The sequence below is a fragment of the Cucurbita pepo genome, chromosome LG01 (assembly GCF_002806865.2).
Source record: "Cucurbita pepo subsp. pepo cultivar mu-cu-16 chromosome LG01, ASM280686v2, whole genome shotgun sequence".
Taxonomy (NCBI): Eukaryota; Viridiplantae; Streptophyta; class Magnoliopsida; order Cucurbitales; family Cucurbitaceae; genus Cucurbita; species Cucurbita pepo.
Window position 1 is genome coordinate 10,757,740 of NC_036638.1, and position 20,697 is coordinate 10,778,436.

The 20,697-nt window shown below is 38.6% G+C and overlaps 1 protein-coding gene across 1 annotated transcript; it reads right to left on the minus strand.

Annotated features, from left to right (window-relative positions):
* Positions 1-6,066: 6,066 nt before the first annotated feature.
* LOC111793120 (NADPH-dependent pterin aldehyde reductase-like) lies at positions 6,067-10,124 on the minus strand. Its single transcript, XM_023674858.1, has 5 exons — positions 9,787-10,124; positions 9,625-9,694; positions 7,329-7,522; positions 6,579-6,751; positions 6,067-6,417 (listed from the first exon to the last, which is right to left on the minus strand). The coding sequence occupies exons 1-5, from the start codon at positions 10,021-10,023 to the stop codon at positions 6,348-6,350; spliced, it is 744 nt and encodes a 247-aa protein (XP_023530626.1). The 5' UTR covers positions 10,024-10,124; the 3' UTR covers positions 6,067-6,347.
* Between the last annotated feature and the right edge of the window lie 10,573 nt (positions 10,125-20,697).

The following is a 20,697-nucleotide window of genomic DNA, read 5'->3' on the forward strand; positions in this document are numbered from 1 at the left end:
TGATTCATGTACTTGGGCTTGGTCGACCTATGAATGGTATTGTGAGTTTATACTCGTATAAAGAAGTGAGTTTGTTTTTGCAAGACCATCTAGTGTCAATAATATCGATTATATTATATAGTTGGATCAGACTCTCAATTTCTTTTAATTGTGTGGGAAGGAAATGTTAGATTGTGAAGTTTGATATTGATATTTACTTGTGAGTCAAGTTTATTTTAGAGTTAAGAAAGCTTAATAGTTAATTAATTTGAGGTATCTTATATGTTATCCCGTATAGTTTCTAACGGGAAATATTGTCTAGTTTTTAAGATGAATTATTTTATCTATAATAAGTCATATGTAAATAAACCCAGTTGTCATGAAGTTTTTCATCGTGGTATCTCCATGTATATTTCTCATTGCATCTTCTCTCTTTTATTCTTCAGGTTCTTTATCTCGATCGACTATATGAGTTGTGTGATCTTAATAAATGATATCTGAGAGGAGAGATTCACTATGATTTGTGAAAATAAGTTTAAAGATCGGGATCAAATCAAGAAGATTCATAGATTTGATATTTGTTTCTAGAAGATAGTAGATTGAAGATTATCCTATCATAAAGATCTTCATGAACCCTTATTCGAAGGGAAGATGTTGGAGCCAAAGAATGAACACTAAAACGGAATGGCACTGAAATGCGAGGAGACGCCACTAGATGTGGACATGATCTAGTCTGATTGGACAAGAGTGCCATGTGCTTGCTTAGATTCTCGTGTGATTCTACCTACAGGTAACGATCTTGAGAGGTAGTGAGAGAGCGGAGGTGGTAGGTTGGACGAAAAGAAAGTTTCGGAGCCAAGGTCCTTCATGGTATCAAATATCAAAGTCATGAAGGAATAGCGTGGTTATCTATCATCACTACTCCAAATCTTATTTTCATTCACGTGGCCGGTAGTGTTGGCGTTTGGAAATCTCTTTTGTCGAAAGTTAACTAGGCGACGTTCTTGAGAAGATTAGAAGAACTACGAATATTGAAGCATAATTTGTGAATCTTGTTGATGCAAGTAATGCTGCTAGAGTTGTGAAGCATCTCTTCGTAAATTTTCTTCCATGGAAGAATCGCCCATAATTAGTCCTTGGAACACTTGGAATTCTGACTTTTCACGAGCTTACTTCAAACAATTTGATTCTGTTTTACACTCCAATGATTCTATAAAGCTCAAGGATTGGTAGACTTTAGGATTGATCCAGTTGATCTTGTCCATAACATAGGGAGGCTCAAGGATCAATAGGCTCTTAATTGACATTATCCAAAAATGCAGTAGAAGCTCAAGGATTCGTAGGCTTTAAGGGTTGATCTCATTGACACTATTCAAAAATGAAGTGGAAGTTCAATGATCGATACGCTCTAGAGTTGATCCAATTAACACTGTCTAGAAATATATTGAAAGCTTAAGGATCAGTAGACTCTAGGGTTGATCCAGTTGACACTATCGAGAAATTCAGTGGGAGCTCAAGGATTGGTAAGCTTTAGGGATGATCCAATTAACACTATCTAGAAACGTAATGGAAACTCAAGAATTGGTAGGCTATAGGGTTGATCCAGTTGATGTTATCCCTAAATTTGGTGTTTAACATCGTCAAAGAGAAGACAACGACAGATCTATTGAAGGTGTTGTCAAATATATACGAAAAACTGTTAGACAAGACAATAAGAGACATAAGTTCAAAGGTTAATTAAAGATTTCGCAAGTGCGTCACATGTACTAGATTGGGTAGGGCAGGTGTGAATCAAAATCAAAATCAAAATAATTTTGGGGTGGAAGCCAAACTTATTAAGTGGGTGGTTTAGGGTTTAGGGTGAATATGAGAGAGGCAAGTGATGTTTATGGAATTGCTCCAAACGGAGTGAGCATGGGAGAGGCAAGCGAGCCCGTAAAAATGCTCAAAGAAGTGAGCACAAGTGTATTTCTCGAGTCATTACCTCATGCTTAAGATGAGTGATTTAACAAGAAATGTGAAGACCAACATTTGCTCGAGAATGTCCAATTCTAACAGCGCAAACCTCGGATTCTTCCATTTCCGCTGCAAATGACAAACAGGCCAATGCCGATAGCCTAATAGCCTACAGCTTCTCGGCCCGTGAAAGGTACCAATCAAAACACATTTCTTGTTTTGAGAATCCATGCAGTTACTTCCAAATGGGCACATTCGACCCAGTTCCCAAACACCAAAATTTTATCTTTTCTAAACCCAAAACTTGTCTCCTTTGCAAGTAACGTATTAACAACAATCATCCTCTGCTGGACTTTGATTTCCAATGTCAATGAATGTGCATTCCTCCACAATTTCCTCATCCAAACAAAGAGTGGCATTGAGGTGGTGGAGGGGAGATTTAGGGGGAAGTGGGTAATAATTTTTTTTTTCCCAAAACCTACGTTTGTACATATTAGGTAAGAATCATGGGCTAACTTGTAATCAAGTGTAGGGGTATGCATATGGGCAGTCCAAGTGTAGGGGTAAACATACGAGCTTCGCCCAATGGGTTCGTGTGTGTGTGTGAACAATGCATAGAGAAGTACTATGCATCCAACACTACTTGAAAAAGAAAGTAGAGCCTCGGGATAGTCACAAAAAGTTAGATCTCATTGTGAATGCAAGAGTTAGATCCTTTTGGCTTAGGTTTTAGGGTTTAGGGAGCTAGGGACAGCAGGGAAGTGAGTTTTATCAAATTGAGCTATGGCGGGTGATGTATAGCTTAATGATGGTGGGATAAAAACTATAACTCAAAAATATGCAAGGAATGCTAGGGGGAGAAAGCTTGTTAGGCATATAATCACGCAAGCAAGGATAAATGCGACAACGAAAGGGATGAAAATTGTCATAATGCGGAGAGTAGCCATAGACGAGTTCAAAGTGTGACTTACCTCTATGAAGTAGAGTAGGCAACTGGTTGATAATATAAGTTGTAGTGCTGAAGGCGTCAATCCAGAAACGAAGAGAAAGATGAGAGTGAAAGAGAAAGGTCAAGCCAGTCTCAGGCACATGATGATGTTTTCTCTCAACACGACCATTTTGAGCAAGTATATATGGACAAGAGAGTTGATGGTGGATGCCAGAATTACGTAAATGAGTTTTGATACAAGTGCTAGTAAATTCGGCACCTCCATCACTTTAAAAAACCTTGATACGAGCATAATATTTATTTTTCACAAATTTTTGAAATTGAATAAAAATATATAAAAAATCATATTTAAATTTTAAAAGATAAAACCAAGTGAATCGAGAATAATCATCAATAAAAATAACATAGTAAAAAGAACTTCAATTGGATTTGACAGGAAAAGTACCCCAAAGATCACAATGAATAAGATCTAACACAACCTACGTTCATTGCGCTAATAAGGCAATCGATGACTTTTCGCAAGCTACTATATAGTGATGGAGAAGGCAATAAAGACGTAAGTGAAAGATGACATTTTTTATTTAAAAAAGAAATAACAGAATAATTCATATGACCCAGGCGAACATGCCATAAATCATATGAAGCACGTAAAGATTCGATTCTAAGTCTATAAAGGTAAAGTTGCCGCGCTCCAGCACATATAGCTCTCCATCCCTTTTACTGGCTGCCACGACCCTTCCTCTTTGACGATTCTAGATAGTAAGAAGATTATTAGTAAATGTAACGGAAAGAGGAAAATCAGACGTTAGTTTATCAATTGAAATAAGATTTTTAGTAAGTTAGGGACAACCAAGACATGTAATAAAGAAATATTTTGAACAGAAGAAAGAGTACCAGAATGGGGAATGGGTACGGATATACCGTTTCCTACGATCACAGAGTCCTTACTCGTGTAATATTTAGACTGATCCAAAATAGATGGGTCAGCGGTCATATGGGCCGAAGCCCCAGTGTCCAAAAACCAATCAACAACATCGGGTCCAGCAACAGAACAAGACGTGTTGAAGGCTTCAACAAGGTGAGCATGAGCAGAATCAGGGCGAACATAATGTTGGTTGCAACGGTCAGCATAATGGCCCTTCATGCGGCATATTTGGCAGCAAGTTGGTCGACGACCCTGACCTGAGTGTGTTCTTCCTTGGTTGGAAGAGTTATTTTTGTGTGAATGAGAACGACCTCGCTAGTTGCTAGAGGAAATAGGGTAACTTCCATGGGTGCGACCATGAATAGTGGTTGTGAATGTTGTAGGAGTGGAGTCAGAAGACTCAAGAGAGTACTGGAACAACTCAAAACTTTCAGCTTTAGAGACTAAATCTACAAAACAGGGGAGAGGGGTGAGAGCGCAATAGAAAAAGTTGAAAATTCGGTGCCGAGTCTACGAACGAACAAGTGCACTTTATCAACATCCCCGACCGGTTTGCCAATGGCATGAAGTTGGTCACAAATTGTTTTGAAGGCACGGGCATACTCAACAACAGGTTTTGGTGCCATGTTTCATCAGCTGCAAGTCATCCTTGAGTCTCAGTTCACGAGCTTTCGAATGATGGCTGAATGTAGTTTCCAACACAAGCCAAACGTCACGTGCAGTGGAGAGACCAACGACGACAGCAATGGCTTCCTTGGTGAGAGAGGAGAGTAGGAGGCAAAGAAGCCGTTGATCAGCTGCTTTTCACGCCAAATATTTGGCGTTGAGTGTTGAAGAGGTTTCTGGTTCAAAGCGAGGTGATGGAACCATAGTTCCATCAACATAACCCAACATGTCTTGACTCTCAAGGAGAGGGAGAAGTTGGCTTTTCCAAAGAAGATAATTGGAGGAAGAAAGTTTGATGGTGATCATATGCATTAGAGTGTTGAAAGGAAGAAGATCATATGCTTAGAGTGTCGAATGGGCTCTAATACTATGAGAATATTTGCTAAAACTACCCCATCTAAATGGTGGTGAAAGTTCTCTATTTATAATCATTTATCGAATAGAGAATTATGGTAATTAGGAATGACATGGAAAGAACCATAAATGAATACAAGATATTTGTCTATAATAAAATGTCAAATATGATACATGTGGTAAGTTGTAATGAAAAACATATATTTGCTTATAATAAACGGTCAAATATGAAACATATGTTTAAACCATAATTCAAGACTAAATATCTTTAATACGGGGGAGATTTAGGGGGAAGTGGGTAATAATTTTTTTCCCAAAACCCACGGTTGTTACATATTAGGTAAGAATCATGCGCTAATCTATAATCAAGTGTAGGGGTATGTATACGAGCTCCGCCCAATGGGTTCATGCGTGTGTGCGTGAACCATGCAAAGAGAAATATTATGCATCCAACACTACATGGAAAAGAAAGTAAGTCCCGGAATAGTCATGAAAAGTTAGATCTCACTATGAAACATGATTCCACGTGATTGCATTTTCAGACTCCAAAAGTGTAGCTACTTACATAGTATTTTTTAGTACTAAAACCATGTTTATTATCTATTCAGATAAAGGTAAGACTCCCATGTACCAACGGCAACGTCAACTAAAGAGGTCATGAAAACAAAGTCACGATAGTTAGATTTCTTCATTTAAATCATAGTTTTTAAGTTAGGCCAAGTCATAACATCCCCTTTAAAACTTTGATAAATAATGTTCGTTCTTTTTGTTTTCAACTTTGAAATGAATTTATTAATATTGAAGTCCATGGTTAGGTTTAGAGTGATTTTTTTAGTAATTTTTTGCACACTAATCATGCCATACATATAGTAGCAATCTTCTTATTCTTCTTCTTCTTTTTATTTTTTATTTTTTATNACATGCTTTCATCCTAGATAGGTCTTTACCATTCCATATTGGGTCAGTATGAGGGTGTACGACCGATCTAAATTAGGTTTTTTTTTTCTTCTTCTTTTTATTTTTTATTTTTTATTTTTTTTATATATTATTATTATTATTATTATAAAGGAGGAATGTTACACATTCAAAATTCATTTCAAGTATATAATATTATTGATGTATCAATAATATATCATTACTCGTCAAAATGCATTTCAAGCATATCCCTTTATATATATAAACTACTAATAAAGTATATCAAATAAAATAATATTGAGGGCATCATCAGACAAACGTAGAGTACTCAATTTGTAGGTAATTCAATAGTTTTCTTCAAGAGTTGAACAGTATCTTATACTGTGAACCGACAAGTATAATGTCGACATCTGTTCTAAAGTATGGAATTATATAAAATTACATTCTAAGACTGATTACGTTCTAAAACTGATTATGTTCTGTCCAAACTTGTGTTTTGTCTCGCATTACTTCATTCAGAAGTGTGATGTCAATCCATCTTCTATTAATGTCAAAGCCATGGAAATTAAAAGGTTAAAGTAGAGACAAGCAAGAGAGCCCGAATCAGACGGTGAGAGATGCACCATTATCTGCGGCCGTAAGATTCAGAATCATCGTGGCTGCCTTCAAAGCCCTAGTACAATGATGAACAAAGTTAGTATCACTTTCAGGTCTCCATCTGCTATAACATCCCCTTTATGTTCAAGCCTAAGAAAGTTTAAAGGAACAATATGCTTTTCTTTTTGCTTGCAGAGTGAACCAAATTGGTGGAGGAAATAAAGCATCATACTATACCATGTATCAGGAGATTGGTACAAAGAAGCTGAATCGCCAAAGCATGAGGCAAGCATGTCAGTGTTTATAACTCCTGGACTAAGGGCCACTACTGCCATTCCCTCGGGCACTTCTTTTGCTACTGATCTACTTAAACCCTCAATCGCCCATTTTGAAGCACAATAAGGTGCAACCTACAAGATGTTCTCGAAATATTAGTTTATTGGCTTCTTCCTAACTCCGCTTGACAGTGAATGGTATCAACAATGATCTTATGGACGCTTTTTGCAATCCATTAAAATACATGTTAATAGGAGTTCATGTGAGCTGATGAACATGATCAACCATTTTTAGTTCCCACCTAAATTCATAATCCAGTAAAAAATAAATAAATCAAAACCTACTAAAATTTAACCATAGCTTCTACATGTTCTGTTTCATCTTATCCTTTCATAATGTTCTTGTCCTTTTACTGGTTTTTCAATCTTATGGGTATGCTACACTTTTGTCCCATTCCTAAAATTTCTTGCAACTCCTTTAATTACGACCCGGTTTTTCCTATATTTTATAAATTTCATACATCAATCAGGCCAAGTATAAATAGGAATTGCCAGAAAATTTTATTTGTATATCACAATTTATGCCTGATACGCAGGATAACCCAATATATGTTCGAGTAAAAACTTGTGATGACAATTGAAATACTGAGGGAACGAAAAGTACGCCCTTAATGGAAAATAGATAAATTTTAGATCATAGATTTCTGCGTACCAGGGCAGCACCAGATCTCCCCCAACCAGATGACATATTCACAATAATCCCTTTCTTGCTTGGAATCATAAGTGGGATGAAGTGACGTAATATGTTCACAGTCCCCTTGACATTTGTCTCATAGACAGCATCAAACTCGTCTGGATGAACCTCCCAGATCTTCGCGTTCTTATTAATAGTACCTGCATTATTTACTGGCGATAACCAAACAAACTATGGTTCAGTCTTACATATAAATCAATCTCCCTATAATGGAACACAGAAGAGTTTATATACTGCAAGTAATTGCTAGGCACCAACAATTTCCACTAAGCTATTATAATTGAATGTAAATCGGAGAAACAATCTTAAATAGAAAAAAAGAAGCATACCATGGCTTCATTGTAAATGCTACACTGGTTAAAAGAGGCAAATTCCATAACTAGGTGTAATAGAATCAAACTAATAAATAACAACGTCAAAGACTAGGTATTCATACAAGAATTTTCCATAAAGATAAGAAAAATGGGGGGGGGAAAAAAAATGTGAATTTTGAAATTTTAGAATTAAAAATTTAAAAAATCAGAATCTTTATATAAACAGCTAATGAAATTGACCGGTGAGAAGAAAACGAGGAAGGGAACTAAAAATCAAAGTGTGATTTATTTGACAGGGAGAGTGGAGNGGGGGGGGGATATATAATTACAAAGGTACAAATAAGTCGTTTTCGTTTTAGTACAGCAAATGGGGATAGGGGGAGGTGTAAGTAAGTGATTTATTCTGCTTGAATGGAAATTATTTAGAATTAGGTAGCTTTTACCTTTTACTCTTGATGGACTCTAGATGGTCAAAATTAAACTTCTCATATTTATTGCCTTCTATATTTTGCATCTTGGAAGGAGAAATCTGATTCGCTTCTCCTGCTAATAATATCTTTAGTACATACTGACATGCCCCATGTTTTCCAAAAAAGAACATGAGCATGATTAACTCCCACAACTTCCTATTTTCCTTTCTTATTAAACAGAAATGCCATGATGACTTGAGTAGGGTATAAGTTCACAAAATATTGACTCTTTTCCTAAGAGAATGACCATTGACTGGTTGCTTCCCAGAATTTTCAATGAGCAAGTAAAAAGATATTTGTTTCTATAACGTCCATCCCAAGATTCAGATTAAGATTTGGAATTCAAATTCAACACTTGGTAGCCTTGGCGTTCTTTTGCATCCCTTGTGACATGATCACCTTACCTACTTGTCTTGAACTATTTCAAATAGTAAAGACTATCCCACAAACCAACTTTGGAGTTCTTATGACTAAGCTACCGAAAAGAAAAGTACATCTTATTTGTATAAGTAATAACTTTTAATTCTTTTAAGCATTTCTCAACAATTAAATACTCAAGACCTCTCTCATACACCTGCCAGCTTATGACTTAGTTCGTTCTTGAACACATCTTATTGGGAGAGGTCTAACTCTGTTACCATCTATAACGACCCATGCCTAGCTAGGATTTGGAATTCGAAGTCGGCACTTGATGGTCCTATCATTTCCATACTTCCCCTGCGACATGATCATGTTGCCTGTCTGTTTTGAAGTGTTTCTAAGTGTGAAGCCTATCCTAGGCTAATTGATCCTCAAAGGACCCAACAAAGTCCACGAGCCTTTTTTTTTTTCCGTAGAGAGGAAGACCTGGCAACAGGCTAAATTTGTGGTTCCAATGGGCCATTGCACTACACATTGCGAGGAGACACGTGTGGAGCCTCAAAAGGCCATTGGACGGAAGGTATTACTGATCTAAATTATGGGCATGGAGTTTTACTGCTCTACAAGGTGCAAAAAAATAAGCAAGAAGAGAAGTGGATTTCTCATTTACATGTCATAAATCACACACCAACCTGGGTTACAATAGAAGCCAGGAGTTTATATTCTCAGTCATACTGGATGTCAAGCTTTTCAAGTCAAGGGAAATACACAGGTCATAAGGATTTAAACTTCACACTAAAATGATTCCATCTCAATTGCAACTCCACGGAGACATATGCTGGCTAGGGCAACATCGTTCCTATTTTTGAGTAACATTATGTCATCAAATAGAAGAACCATGGATGGTTCAGTATCATAAACGGATATCACTCGACCAGATCAAGAACAAGATCCAAACACAAGACTCTCTGAATCACTTCAAGAATGCCATAACCATTTCCAAAAACCTTGTAATTGATTCGAGTTTCACAACCATAACCATTTCTAAAACTGAAAGACGGCAGTTCAATGACGAACAATTGGAGATAAAAGAAAAAGAAAAGAAAATACCAATGATATCAGGAACGCCCTTCCTTTCAACAACAACACGTGCAAGCTCTTCAACGCTGGTATCAGACCTCTGCAAGCGACATTGGGCGATCACATTCCTCGAAAACAAACTTGGGGACAGAAACAGAGATTGGAATGTAGAAATGAGGCGGAAATGCTAACCACATCGGCAGGGAGGATAAAATGCTTATCAGGGGAAGACGTGTCGTATGAAAGGAGTTGGGAATTGAGGGAACTGAGTTTATCTTGAGAACGAGAGCAGCCAATTACAGAGTGGCCACGCTTTGCGAGCTCGAGGGCAAGAGCTCGGCCAAGTCCTTTGCTGACTCCGGTGATCAGAACAGTCCTTTGGGAGAGACCGCCGCTGGCTTGCCCTAATCCGTTCATCACTCCCTGCATCCACAAACCCGTTTATCGAGAGCCACCACCGCTCTGTTCGTTGAAGGGATGGAGACAACAGTACCGCCAGTGATAGAAGAAACCAAAATAAACACTTTTAATTTTGGGAAATGGCTACAAATAGTTTGTTTTATATAACAAATAGAACTCTTTTCATAAACTTTTGTTTAGTGTACCTTTTCGTTGGCAATCTTGGTTGGGAACCAAACTATAAAAGAACAAAAATAAAAATATATTATTTCTCCACATATATTCTACAAAAATCTCGACTGGGATTCAAGTTTGTTCGAATGTTGGAGGTATTAGATCAACAAATTTGTAGAAGAAATTGAGAAGGGATATTGGGCATAGCCAAAAAATTGAGTTCGATGACATAATCGGTATTTGGAGAAAAGATTTGAAATTTTCAAAAAATGCGAGTAAGACGACGACGATAGGCGTGTGGGGTGCACTTGGCTGAGGGTAGATAGGCTCGTGAGAGCATGTGAGAGTAGACAGACACATGAGAGCGTGTGAGGGTAGACAAACACGTGAGAGCGTGTGGTGGTGCGTGCAGCTTGCTTCAGTCCATCCCACTCAACTCCTATTTTTTTTTTCCTGTTATATTAATATTGATCCATATTAGCTCTTAAATTTTTTTAAAATAGGTTCAATTCCAATAAATTCGGAAGAGATAGCAAATATAGGGTCATATTACTCAAGAAAAGAAGTTAAGGGACAAAAGTAACGTGTAGAATTGTCTAAACAAGTTTAAACTTGTTATATGTGCCAAGCATGTAAATCATGTGATTCGGGACTTACTTACATTGATTGAATGTTAGTAGTATGACCAAACTATCGATGGGTATGTTCACATGATTGGAATACGAGCATGTTAGAAATTTTTATGTATGTTGTGTCTCTAGTTTATGATTATGAACCTATCATGTGATTTAACGTGCATGAAAATACTCTAGTTATGGTAGTATGATGTAGGAACCATTAGGAGTTCAATAAACGAACTCTAGCAATGATTAGCTTTTACGCACATTTTTAGTTGGATGGATGATAGGTTGGGAGGGAATATTACCCATTAGTCTACTAAACCCTATAGAACCCCTTGATCGATGTGTTGGGTGCTAAGTTAGGGACATGAGTATTCTTGAGCGTTAATTTGTGAGCTATTTCAGGGTACCAGAGCGTTTAATAGACAAATCATATTTAACCAAGAGTCTTACATACTTGTCACGACCCAAAAATTATATCTCAAGTCGTGACTTACAATGACTAGACGTGTAGTATGTATGCAAGAAATTCAAAGGAAAATATTATTTAAGAAAAATCAATCATTTATTTCATAATAAGAGCGTTTCAATACAAAGAGAACATAGGTGACTAATTTTAGACAAAGAAAGAAAACATGAAGGACAAAGTGTACTAATAGGTAAGACCGGATTGACGCCCCGGGACACGCTTCCTCTGTGACAATCCATATCTTTCAACGCGCCCTCTCTAGACCCAACGCCTCACGTACCTGAAAAAGGAAGAGATAGCAAGAATGAGTATAAAAATTATACCCAGTAAGCCACCTACTTGTAGGCTCTTATCACATTCTAATCTTAACAAACTCCCACGGACTTTACTTTAGCTCTAGGACATCTAGTTTTCGTTTTAGCTCCTTGCGGCTTCTTTGGTTCTTTGTCATTTCATTTAAAGACTCTAAGAGTTCCCTTATGCCGACTTGTGTAATGACTGGTGCCCTACAAGTAGTTACCTCAGCATGGCTTTGAGACTATCTAGTATCGTACCTAGGAAGTGAGCTACAACCCCCTAGATCCATGACAGTCCCCCTAGTCGGGGAGAGCTACCCCCCTTAACCCATCCAACTAAATGGTCTATACAACATGGGCACACTTTTTCCATGCTAAAATAGCTAAGAGCAGTAGTATTCTGATCAGGAACCCCTTGGTCCCCCGTGAAGCTATGACACCAATCATACACATGCAATCTAAGGGTACTCTAGAGATGATTCGTATGCCATGGTGGTCTGTTATTAGGGAAAAAGTTAGGTCTATACCTTAGTGCCTTGTCACTCTAACCACAAATCCCTAAACTTTACCTGTGGGTCATGGAAATTAACAGAGTGTGCACATATGAAATTCATGCAAAATAAACATACATGCTCATCGGGGCGATAACATCCATCAACTCTTAAAGCGCAGAGTTCACAAGTTCTCATCCTTCTTTCAGCATGAATTAAACATATACATATAATACGTAAGCTTAAAACATAATTGCAACACTCAAATAATTCAAAAAATACTTCACATAATACATCCATACTCTTAAGAAACAAATTACCTACATTCAAACATGGAAAACTACCACATAAGGTAATTAAACTAGCATGCATGCACAACCAAGTGACTCCTACAAGTATTTCTTCCTAAAGTTCCGTGTGGTGACTTACTTGGATGACGCGTGCCCTTACGTTAGCGTTTCCACACAATTAGCGTGTCTAAAAATACTGATTTTTCTCAATTAGATTCTATTTCATATAAAATAGAGTTAGGATTGGATTCGGGAGTAAAAAATGGAAAACAGGAGTCGAACGGGACGAAAACAAGCTTCCATGCGCTAGCCACGCGCCGAGACAAGCTCACTCACAGGTTCCACGCGCGAGTGCCATGTGCACACACTTTTGTTGTAACCGCGGGTCATCAGTTTGGTTCGGGTGGACCGCAGGTCGTTGCGGATCGTCTCGTCGCACAGGTACCGGGTTGGATGAGGACACAGGTATCGAGTTGGCGGAGGACATGGGTTGGTTGATGCTGCTGCGAACACATGTTGCTGGAAAGCTAGAACTACGTTGCTCCAAGCGATGGTTATCGGCCCACGCAGACCTCGTGCCGGTTGACACGTGGCGCATTGTCGCCTTCTCTCTCCTCTTAGCAGAAAAACGAGGTTTTTGATTAGTTTTTCGACATTCTTCTCATTTTTCTATCTCTCGATTTTTAATCCAAACCGAAATGACTTCTTCAACAAAGTTTTAAATCATACTACAACCTACATGCCAGTATTTTTTCTTGATTTTTACTTAATCATACGAAGAATTATGAGCGTCGAAAGGAGATTCGTTAATATCCTTACCGTTCTTGGAAAGATTCTCAGATCTCAACGTTTCATCTGATTTTCCTCACGAAATCAGCGACAGATCTTCCCTAGATAAAGGTAGCAAACTTTAGCACTCTATTCCTAAACGAAGATCTCATAGCTGAAAAGGAATGTTCGAGATCTTACCTTGCGGATTTCCCTCGGATCTTGACGGAAAATGGAACCTTTCAACAACACGAGTCCTCCTTTTCTTCAAGAAGAAACACCAGCGTGTATGTCTTGGTTGAGAATGAACTTCGATGATGGTTCTCCGACGAGAAGCCCGACGGTATGCTTTCCCTCTCAAGTTTCTTTTCTCAACTTTCTTCCTCACACTTTTCTCTTTTGCACGTGTTCTATGGAAAATCCTCAAGACCCCTATAATGGGCTGAGGGGCAAAATGCCTATTTTGCCCCTCGGACTTTGACAAAACTTTTTTTTTTTAAGCGTTACAAACTCTCCCCTCCTTAGAAACTTTCGTCCCCGAAAGTTGGTATCTCTTGGAAGAGTTCGGGATAGGCTCTCCTTACATCATCTTCCTATTCCCAGGTTGCCTCCTCGTTTTGATGTTTACCACATGCGACTTTCATTAAGGGAATAACTTGGTTATGTAGTTGCCTAGTGTCTCGAGCCAAAATTCTATTGGGTCTTTACTCGTAGGACATATCTTCCCGAAGGGGAAGAGTTTCGTGTTCAATCACAAAAACAGAGTCTGGAGTGTACATTCGCAGCATAGACACGTGGAACACGTTGTGAACGGCAGCAAGGTTTGGTAGTAGAGCAATACTATAAGCCACGACCCCAACTCTCTCTCAAATCTTGAAAAGGCCTATAAACCTTGACTTTTCTTCTTTCCAAACCTCATCGCTGTTATATAAATCTCTAGGTTGAAAATCACATCTAATTTTTAGTTACTATTTTTTTAGGTAACTATTTTTATGTTAAACCCCCATAATTAAAGTTAGTGAGAAGTCTGTCGAATGGAACGACTTTAATTAAGTTGCCCACTTCTTTCCATTTTTAGGATATAATTTGTTATTTAAAATATTACAATTGAATGAGAAATAAAATCATCAGGTCTTCCGTGCAAATATTATCTCTCTTTGTTTTTCGGTTATTTTCTTCTCCCAAGATTTTTCCTTTGGCTTTGTCCTCGTCAACGATTTCCTCCTCAGTCAAAACAACAATCACCCCCTCATAGGGGCTACCTTTAGGCTCTTCTGTCGGCTCTGTGCGGTGAGAATTCTTTGCTTAATTTTCTATACCGCTGCGTTGGTGACCTGAACGAACTCTAGTCATAGTAGTTGCTGCGTGCCTACTTCTTCCCAAAATACCGGTGTTCGACACCTACGCCTATACAGTGCCTCAAAAGGGGCCATCTGGATGGTCGCTTGATAACTGTTATTGTAAGCAAATTCTATTAGAGGTAGATATTCGTCCCAGCGCCCAGCAAAATCCATGACACAGGCTCGCAACATATCTTCTAAGATTTGATTCAGTCTTTTGGTCTGTCTGTCTAAGGATAAAATATTGTACTAAACCTTAGCTGAGTTCTCAATGCTTTTTTTAGGCTTTTCCAAAACTGAGAGGTGAATCTAGTGTCCCGATTTGATACTATGGACACCAGTACACCACCAGTACACCATGTAGGCGTACTATCTCTCTGATATACAGCTGAGCGCACCGATCCACACAATATGTGGATTTGCCTCGGATGAAGTGAGCCATCTTGGTAAGTCTGCCAACAACTACCCAGATTACGTTGAAACTCTACTTGGTCTTGGGCAAACCAGAGATAAAATCCATACAAACTGCTTCCCATTTCCCCTGAAGGACCTTCAAGGGCTATAGCAATCTTGCTGGGCGCTGTCTTGGGGCCTTCACCTGCTGGCAAGTCAAGCATCAAATTACGAAATTTTCTATGTCCTTCTTCATCCCTTAAGATCTTGATACATTTTTGTACTTCAAGGGTGGAGCGTGTAAGAAGTATCATGGGCTTCCGTCATAATATCCTTTAGGATTTTCTCGTCACGGGGAACACACAGGCAATTTTTCCACAGCAGGCCCCTGTTTGAGGAGATAGAGTACCCTGCTGGTCTTTTTGTCTCTATCTAACTCCACACTTTTCTAAGGTGTTCATTAGACTTCTAGATGTCAATAACTTATTTTCGCAGTGTGGGTTGCATGGTCATCTGTGTTATCTGGGCAGTATCACCTCTAATTACAACATCGATTCCATCCCTCTTCATCTCATCCTGTACTCTTTCCTTCTTGGTGATCATTGCAGAAGTATGAACAGCCTTTCTACTCAATGCGTCTGCTACAACATTGGTCTCGTCTGGATGATACAGGATCTCGATGTTGCAATCCTTTACTAGTTCCAGTCATCTCCTCTGTCTCATATTAAGCTTTTTCTGCATAAATAGGTACTTGAGGCTCTTTTGATCAGTGAATACTTGGATTTTCTCTCCATACAGATCATGTTGCCATGTTTTTAGTGCAAACACCACTGCTGCTAACTCGAGGTCATGAGTGAGATAATTTCATTCATATTCCTTCAATTGTCTAGAAGCGTAAGCTATCACCTTACCCTTCTGCATGAGCACGCACCCTAGACCTTTTCCTGATGCATCGCTGTACACCACTAGATTCCCTGATCCATCTGGAACTGGGAGGACTGGTGTTGTCACCAACCTCTCCTTGAGTTCCTGAAAACTCTGTTCACAAGTTGATGTCCACACAAAGGCTTGCCCTTCTTGGTTAACTTTGTTAGCGCCGAAGATATTTTGGAGAAATCTTGGACAAACCTTCTATAATATCCAGTTAGTCCCAGAAAACAATGTACTTCAGTGACTGTAGTCGACCTTGGTCACTTCATCACTTCCTCTATCTTAGCTGGGTCTATTGTGATTCCTCTACTTGACACCACATGACCCAAAAACGCTACCTCAGATAGCCAAAATTCACACTTGGAAAACTTGGCGTACAATCGCTGGGTTCTCAATATGACCAGAACTTTCCTCAAATGCTCTTCATGCTCTGCCTCTGACTTAGAGTACACCAAAATGTCGTCAATAAACACTATAACAAAAGTGTTTAAGAATTCCTTATAGAACCTGTTCATTAGTTCCATGAAGATAGTTGGTGCATTGTTAAGGCCAAAGGACATGACGAGAAACTCGTAAGGTCCATAACGACTTCTGAAGGCCATTTTAAGTATATCTTCTTCTCTTATTCTCAATTGATGATACCCTGACCTCAAGTCAATTTTGGAGAAAACCTTTGTAACGACCCAAAATTTTCTACTTAATTTAAGGTCGCTACTGTATACGTACCATAAACATTGAATGCAGAAGACTTCATTTAAATTCCATAAAACATAACCTTTAACTTAAAACAAGGTCATGGACTTACGTGTTTTGAAAACATCTTTAAAACGACACAACAAAAGACCCGAAATAAAATAAATAAGCGTTTAATTTTAAAACATCCTATTCTATCCTAAGTCTAAGAAAATAAATACCACTATCCTATGCATGTGCCATGATCTCGAGTTGCAATGCCGTCGTCAGCCATACAGGAATGCCTTGTCTTAACCTGAAAAATGTGGTAGCACATGGCTTAAGTATTTAAAGAAATACTCAGTAAGTGACCTCACTATTGGGGTTAAATGCAACAATCACATGCAATGAAATGATGGGACCTATCTTTCGTTTCATTTCGTTTTCCCTACGGTGCTGTCCTAACGGGTAATCGTGGACGTGTACCATATACTCTACACACAGCCCATACGTGTGAGTATGGGCTCACCAGCTAGTTCGCACACCGCTGGGCCACTGTCCTTATCCGGTGGGCATACTTTGGGAGCCCCTTATGTCGGGACCTGTTAAAACTAGAACCGTGACGGCAGCGCTATGCAATGCATAACGATCGTTGTCCTGCCATTGGATGTACGCGTTCGTACCCTCGTGATGGGATGGGGGTATCCCCCCAGATGCATGAACACACATAATGCATGAGGTCCCCCTATTTCTACATTATCTTTATTGACCATAACCCCCCTGTCATGTTCCAGGCTTCATGTCATTCTTATTTTCATTTCACATTTCATACACATTTCTATCGGGGTTATGGTTCCAGACAGTTTACCGTGTTTCATGTCATACAATTCATGTCGTTCACATTCACATATCCCATACAAACATGCTATAATCATTCAAGGACCTCATATCGTTACATGCATTACACATCACATCAGACTAAAAGCATACATAGCATACATTCACATTCACATAACTACGTACTTTAGCACAATAATCTAGTACACAATGTATCATATCATAAACAAGTCATAACGTAAACACTTTATAGTCATATCGTTCTCTAACTTACCATAGCCTTAACGTTCTTATAACTATCACAAACATATCATTACGTAACGTACCTTAGTCATATCATCACAAGAACGTACCCTAACACTATCGTTCTATCAATCTATCACAAACCTATCCCTTCCTACCCATAACCTAACCGTATTCTTTCATCAATCTCTCCTATCCATAGCACTCCGGTATGTAACCAAACCTTAACGTTTCATGAACGTATCTTACTCCTATCATTACATTTCGTTTTGTGCATCCTTCTCGTATCCTATCTCAAACATATCCTCGAGCACATCGTACCATAATTATTATCATACAAACCACATATTATAACATAACATAACATATAGGAAGCATATCGATCCACAGACAATTCACACATATCAATATATATGACACGTGCAGAACCGCAGGGCACGTGTCAACATCAAATATAACCATGCCGATAGTAAGGTCACTTACCTGGCTAGCTTAAGTCGTTGTCACGAATATATCTTTAATGAAAGTTCAATTTCGTCCTTTGAAATCCGGGTCAACCTATATGAGCCAATGACATTAGTTTTAGATTTGAACTCTACAACATTATTTCTCTAATTTACATTGGCCATCATAAAATTCTCATATTTAGTGTTAGACAAAATTTAATGGAGTTCATCGCCCTCTGATATTTTATGTTTTATTGCTAAATTCTGTTCAACAAATCTTTCCTCAATCCCCTACTGTAATTATTTTCATTCTGAAAATAGATTTTCAATTGTGTAAACAGATATTATTGCCCAATTTTAAGTCGATTGTTTGGCTATTATCTTCAAGTTTATAAATCTGTCGACTAAAATTTTATTGAATCTAATCTTATTTCCTGCANGTTCCAGACAGTTTACCGTGTTTCATGTCATACAATTCATGTCGTTCACATTCACATNAGTTTATAAATCTGTCGACTAAAATTTTATTGAATCTAATCTTATTTCCTGCAACTTAAAATGCTAACAAAAATCTAATCAATTGGATATGGGATCTGATTATTGCTAGGATCGGGTAAAATATATAAGAAGATTTGATCATAAATTAATTTCTTATAACCATAACTATAAAGCAATAGGAAGTCTAAGATAGAATTTTACCGTAATAACCGACCAAAATCTCTAAATCTGACGTATGCGTAGGATGAAAGCCATTTTACTTCTCAAATCTGACCATTGTTGTTTTTCTGTTCTTTCTCCAGTAACTGTTCCTCTGGCGTAAGGATGGGTTGGGGAGAGATAATCATGGAAAGAGACGAGAGGTCAGTGGAGAGAAGTGGGGAAAGGTTGTTTTGTTTTTTTTTTTTTTTTCTAAATTAATTAATTTATTATTATTATTATTTAACTATTTTTATAATTATTTTTATTTGTTTATTTGTTTATTTATTTATTTATTTTTGGGCTATTACACTGTTGCTCCGTGTAATTGATCAAACAAGTCATCGATTCTCAAGAGGGGGTACTTATTCTTTATGGTGACCTTGTTCAGCTCTCTATAGTCTATACACAAACGCAGGGATCCATCCTTCTTCTTGACAAACAGAACAGGAGCTCCTTAGGGCGATACATTGTGTCATATGAAACCCTTATCCAATAGCTCCTGTAACTATTCCTTCAATTCCCTGAGATTTGCAGGTGTTATTCTGTAGGGTGCCTTGGAAATCGGCGCGGTTCCTAGTTCTAGGTCGATCCCGAAGTCAACTTCCCTACCTGGGGACAAACTTGGAAAATCCTCTAGGAAAACATCAATGAACTCCCTGACAATGTGTACTGACAAGACTATTTGTACATTATTGCTGTCTAGGGTCACACTAGCTAAAAATGCGCTTGCACCCCTGCGAATCATCTTCCTAGCCTTTAGTGCTGTTATGACGCTTGGGATTCTTTTGGAAGTGGCTCCCTTATATGTGAAACTATCACCTGACGAGAGTCTGAGAGTAACTATTCGAGTTTCACAATCTATTAGAGCGCAATTCTTGCCTAGTCAACCCATACCCAAAATGACATCAAAGTCTTGCATACTTAACACTATTAAAGCAGATTCTATGACACATCCCGACAGTGTCACACTACCTCCCTTAACTTTATGGGTAGCCATCAAAAGTTCATAAGCAGGGGTGGACACTGATAGGATGATCTCTAAGGGTTCTTTTTCTAGGTGCTCTAACTCAACAATTTCTCAAACACAAACGAGTGTGTAGAACCCGAATCAAATAATACATAAGCCAAATGACCAAAGACGGGTAGTGTACCTATAACAATTGCGTTAGGCATGTCGGCTTGTCTGCCTGTTGTTGCATGGGCTACAGCTCACCCTTGCTGCTTGGGCACCCCGACCCCTTTGATTTTGTATTACAAGTCGATTAGTGTTCTAATCTCTTGTTTGAGGGCAGTTCGTTGCTTAGTGCCATGTTTGGCTGCAACTGTAGAATGCATTAGTTCCAGCACGACACTCTCCCTTGTGAGGGCGCTGACACTGAGGGCAATCAGTCCTGTTCTGTGCTGGAGCTCTTCCGCGGTTGGTAGTGCCACCACGGGGTGGCCTGCCAGTTCTGGGATGGTTCCGATCTATCTTTTTTCCCTGAACTGAGATGTGGGATTTTTGGGTTGACCCTGATTATAATTTGTCAATATGAGGCATATTAATGAGGGTCGCCATTTTGAGTGCTTCTGCATAATTTGTGGATGCCTGAGATGCCACATAACCTCTAATGTCCTCCCTTAGACCAGCGATAAAACCTTCAGCCCTAAGCTCTTCAGTACTGACAAATATAGGAGAGAATCTTGCTAATCCATTGAATTCCAAATCATATTCCTCCACATATTTGTCACCTTGCTTGAGTTCAAGGAACGCTGCCTGCAACTTCATCCTAGCAGTGACTGGAGAGTATTTATAGAGGTAGGTCTCTTTGAACTCACACCAAATGATAGACTCTCCATGCGGTGCAATAATTTTTTTAGCACCCTTCCACCAGAAATGAGTCTCTCCCTTCAACATATAAGTTCCGAAATGAACCTGATATTCTAGCGGACAGTTCATGAAAAAGAAGGTTGTTTCCAAGCCTCTAGCTAGGTTTCTGCTGCAACAGGATCTATTTTACCACCGTCAAAGGAAGGCGGGTTATGCCTTTGGAAGT

Coding starts and splice junctions, on each gene's coding strand:
- LOC111793120 (XM_023674858.1), bottom strand. CDS start 10,023: ATGCAGGGAGTGATGAACGGATTAGGGCAAGCCAGCGGCGGTCTCTCC. Junction 7,523..9,624: donor GGGCGTTCCTGATATCATTG/GTATTTTCTTTT, acceptor GGTTATCGCCAG/TAAATAATGCAGGTACTATT. Junction 6,418..6,578: donor TACCAATCTCCTGATACATG/GTATAGTATGAT, acceptor TCATTGTACTAG/GGCTTTGAAGGCAGCCACGA.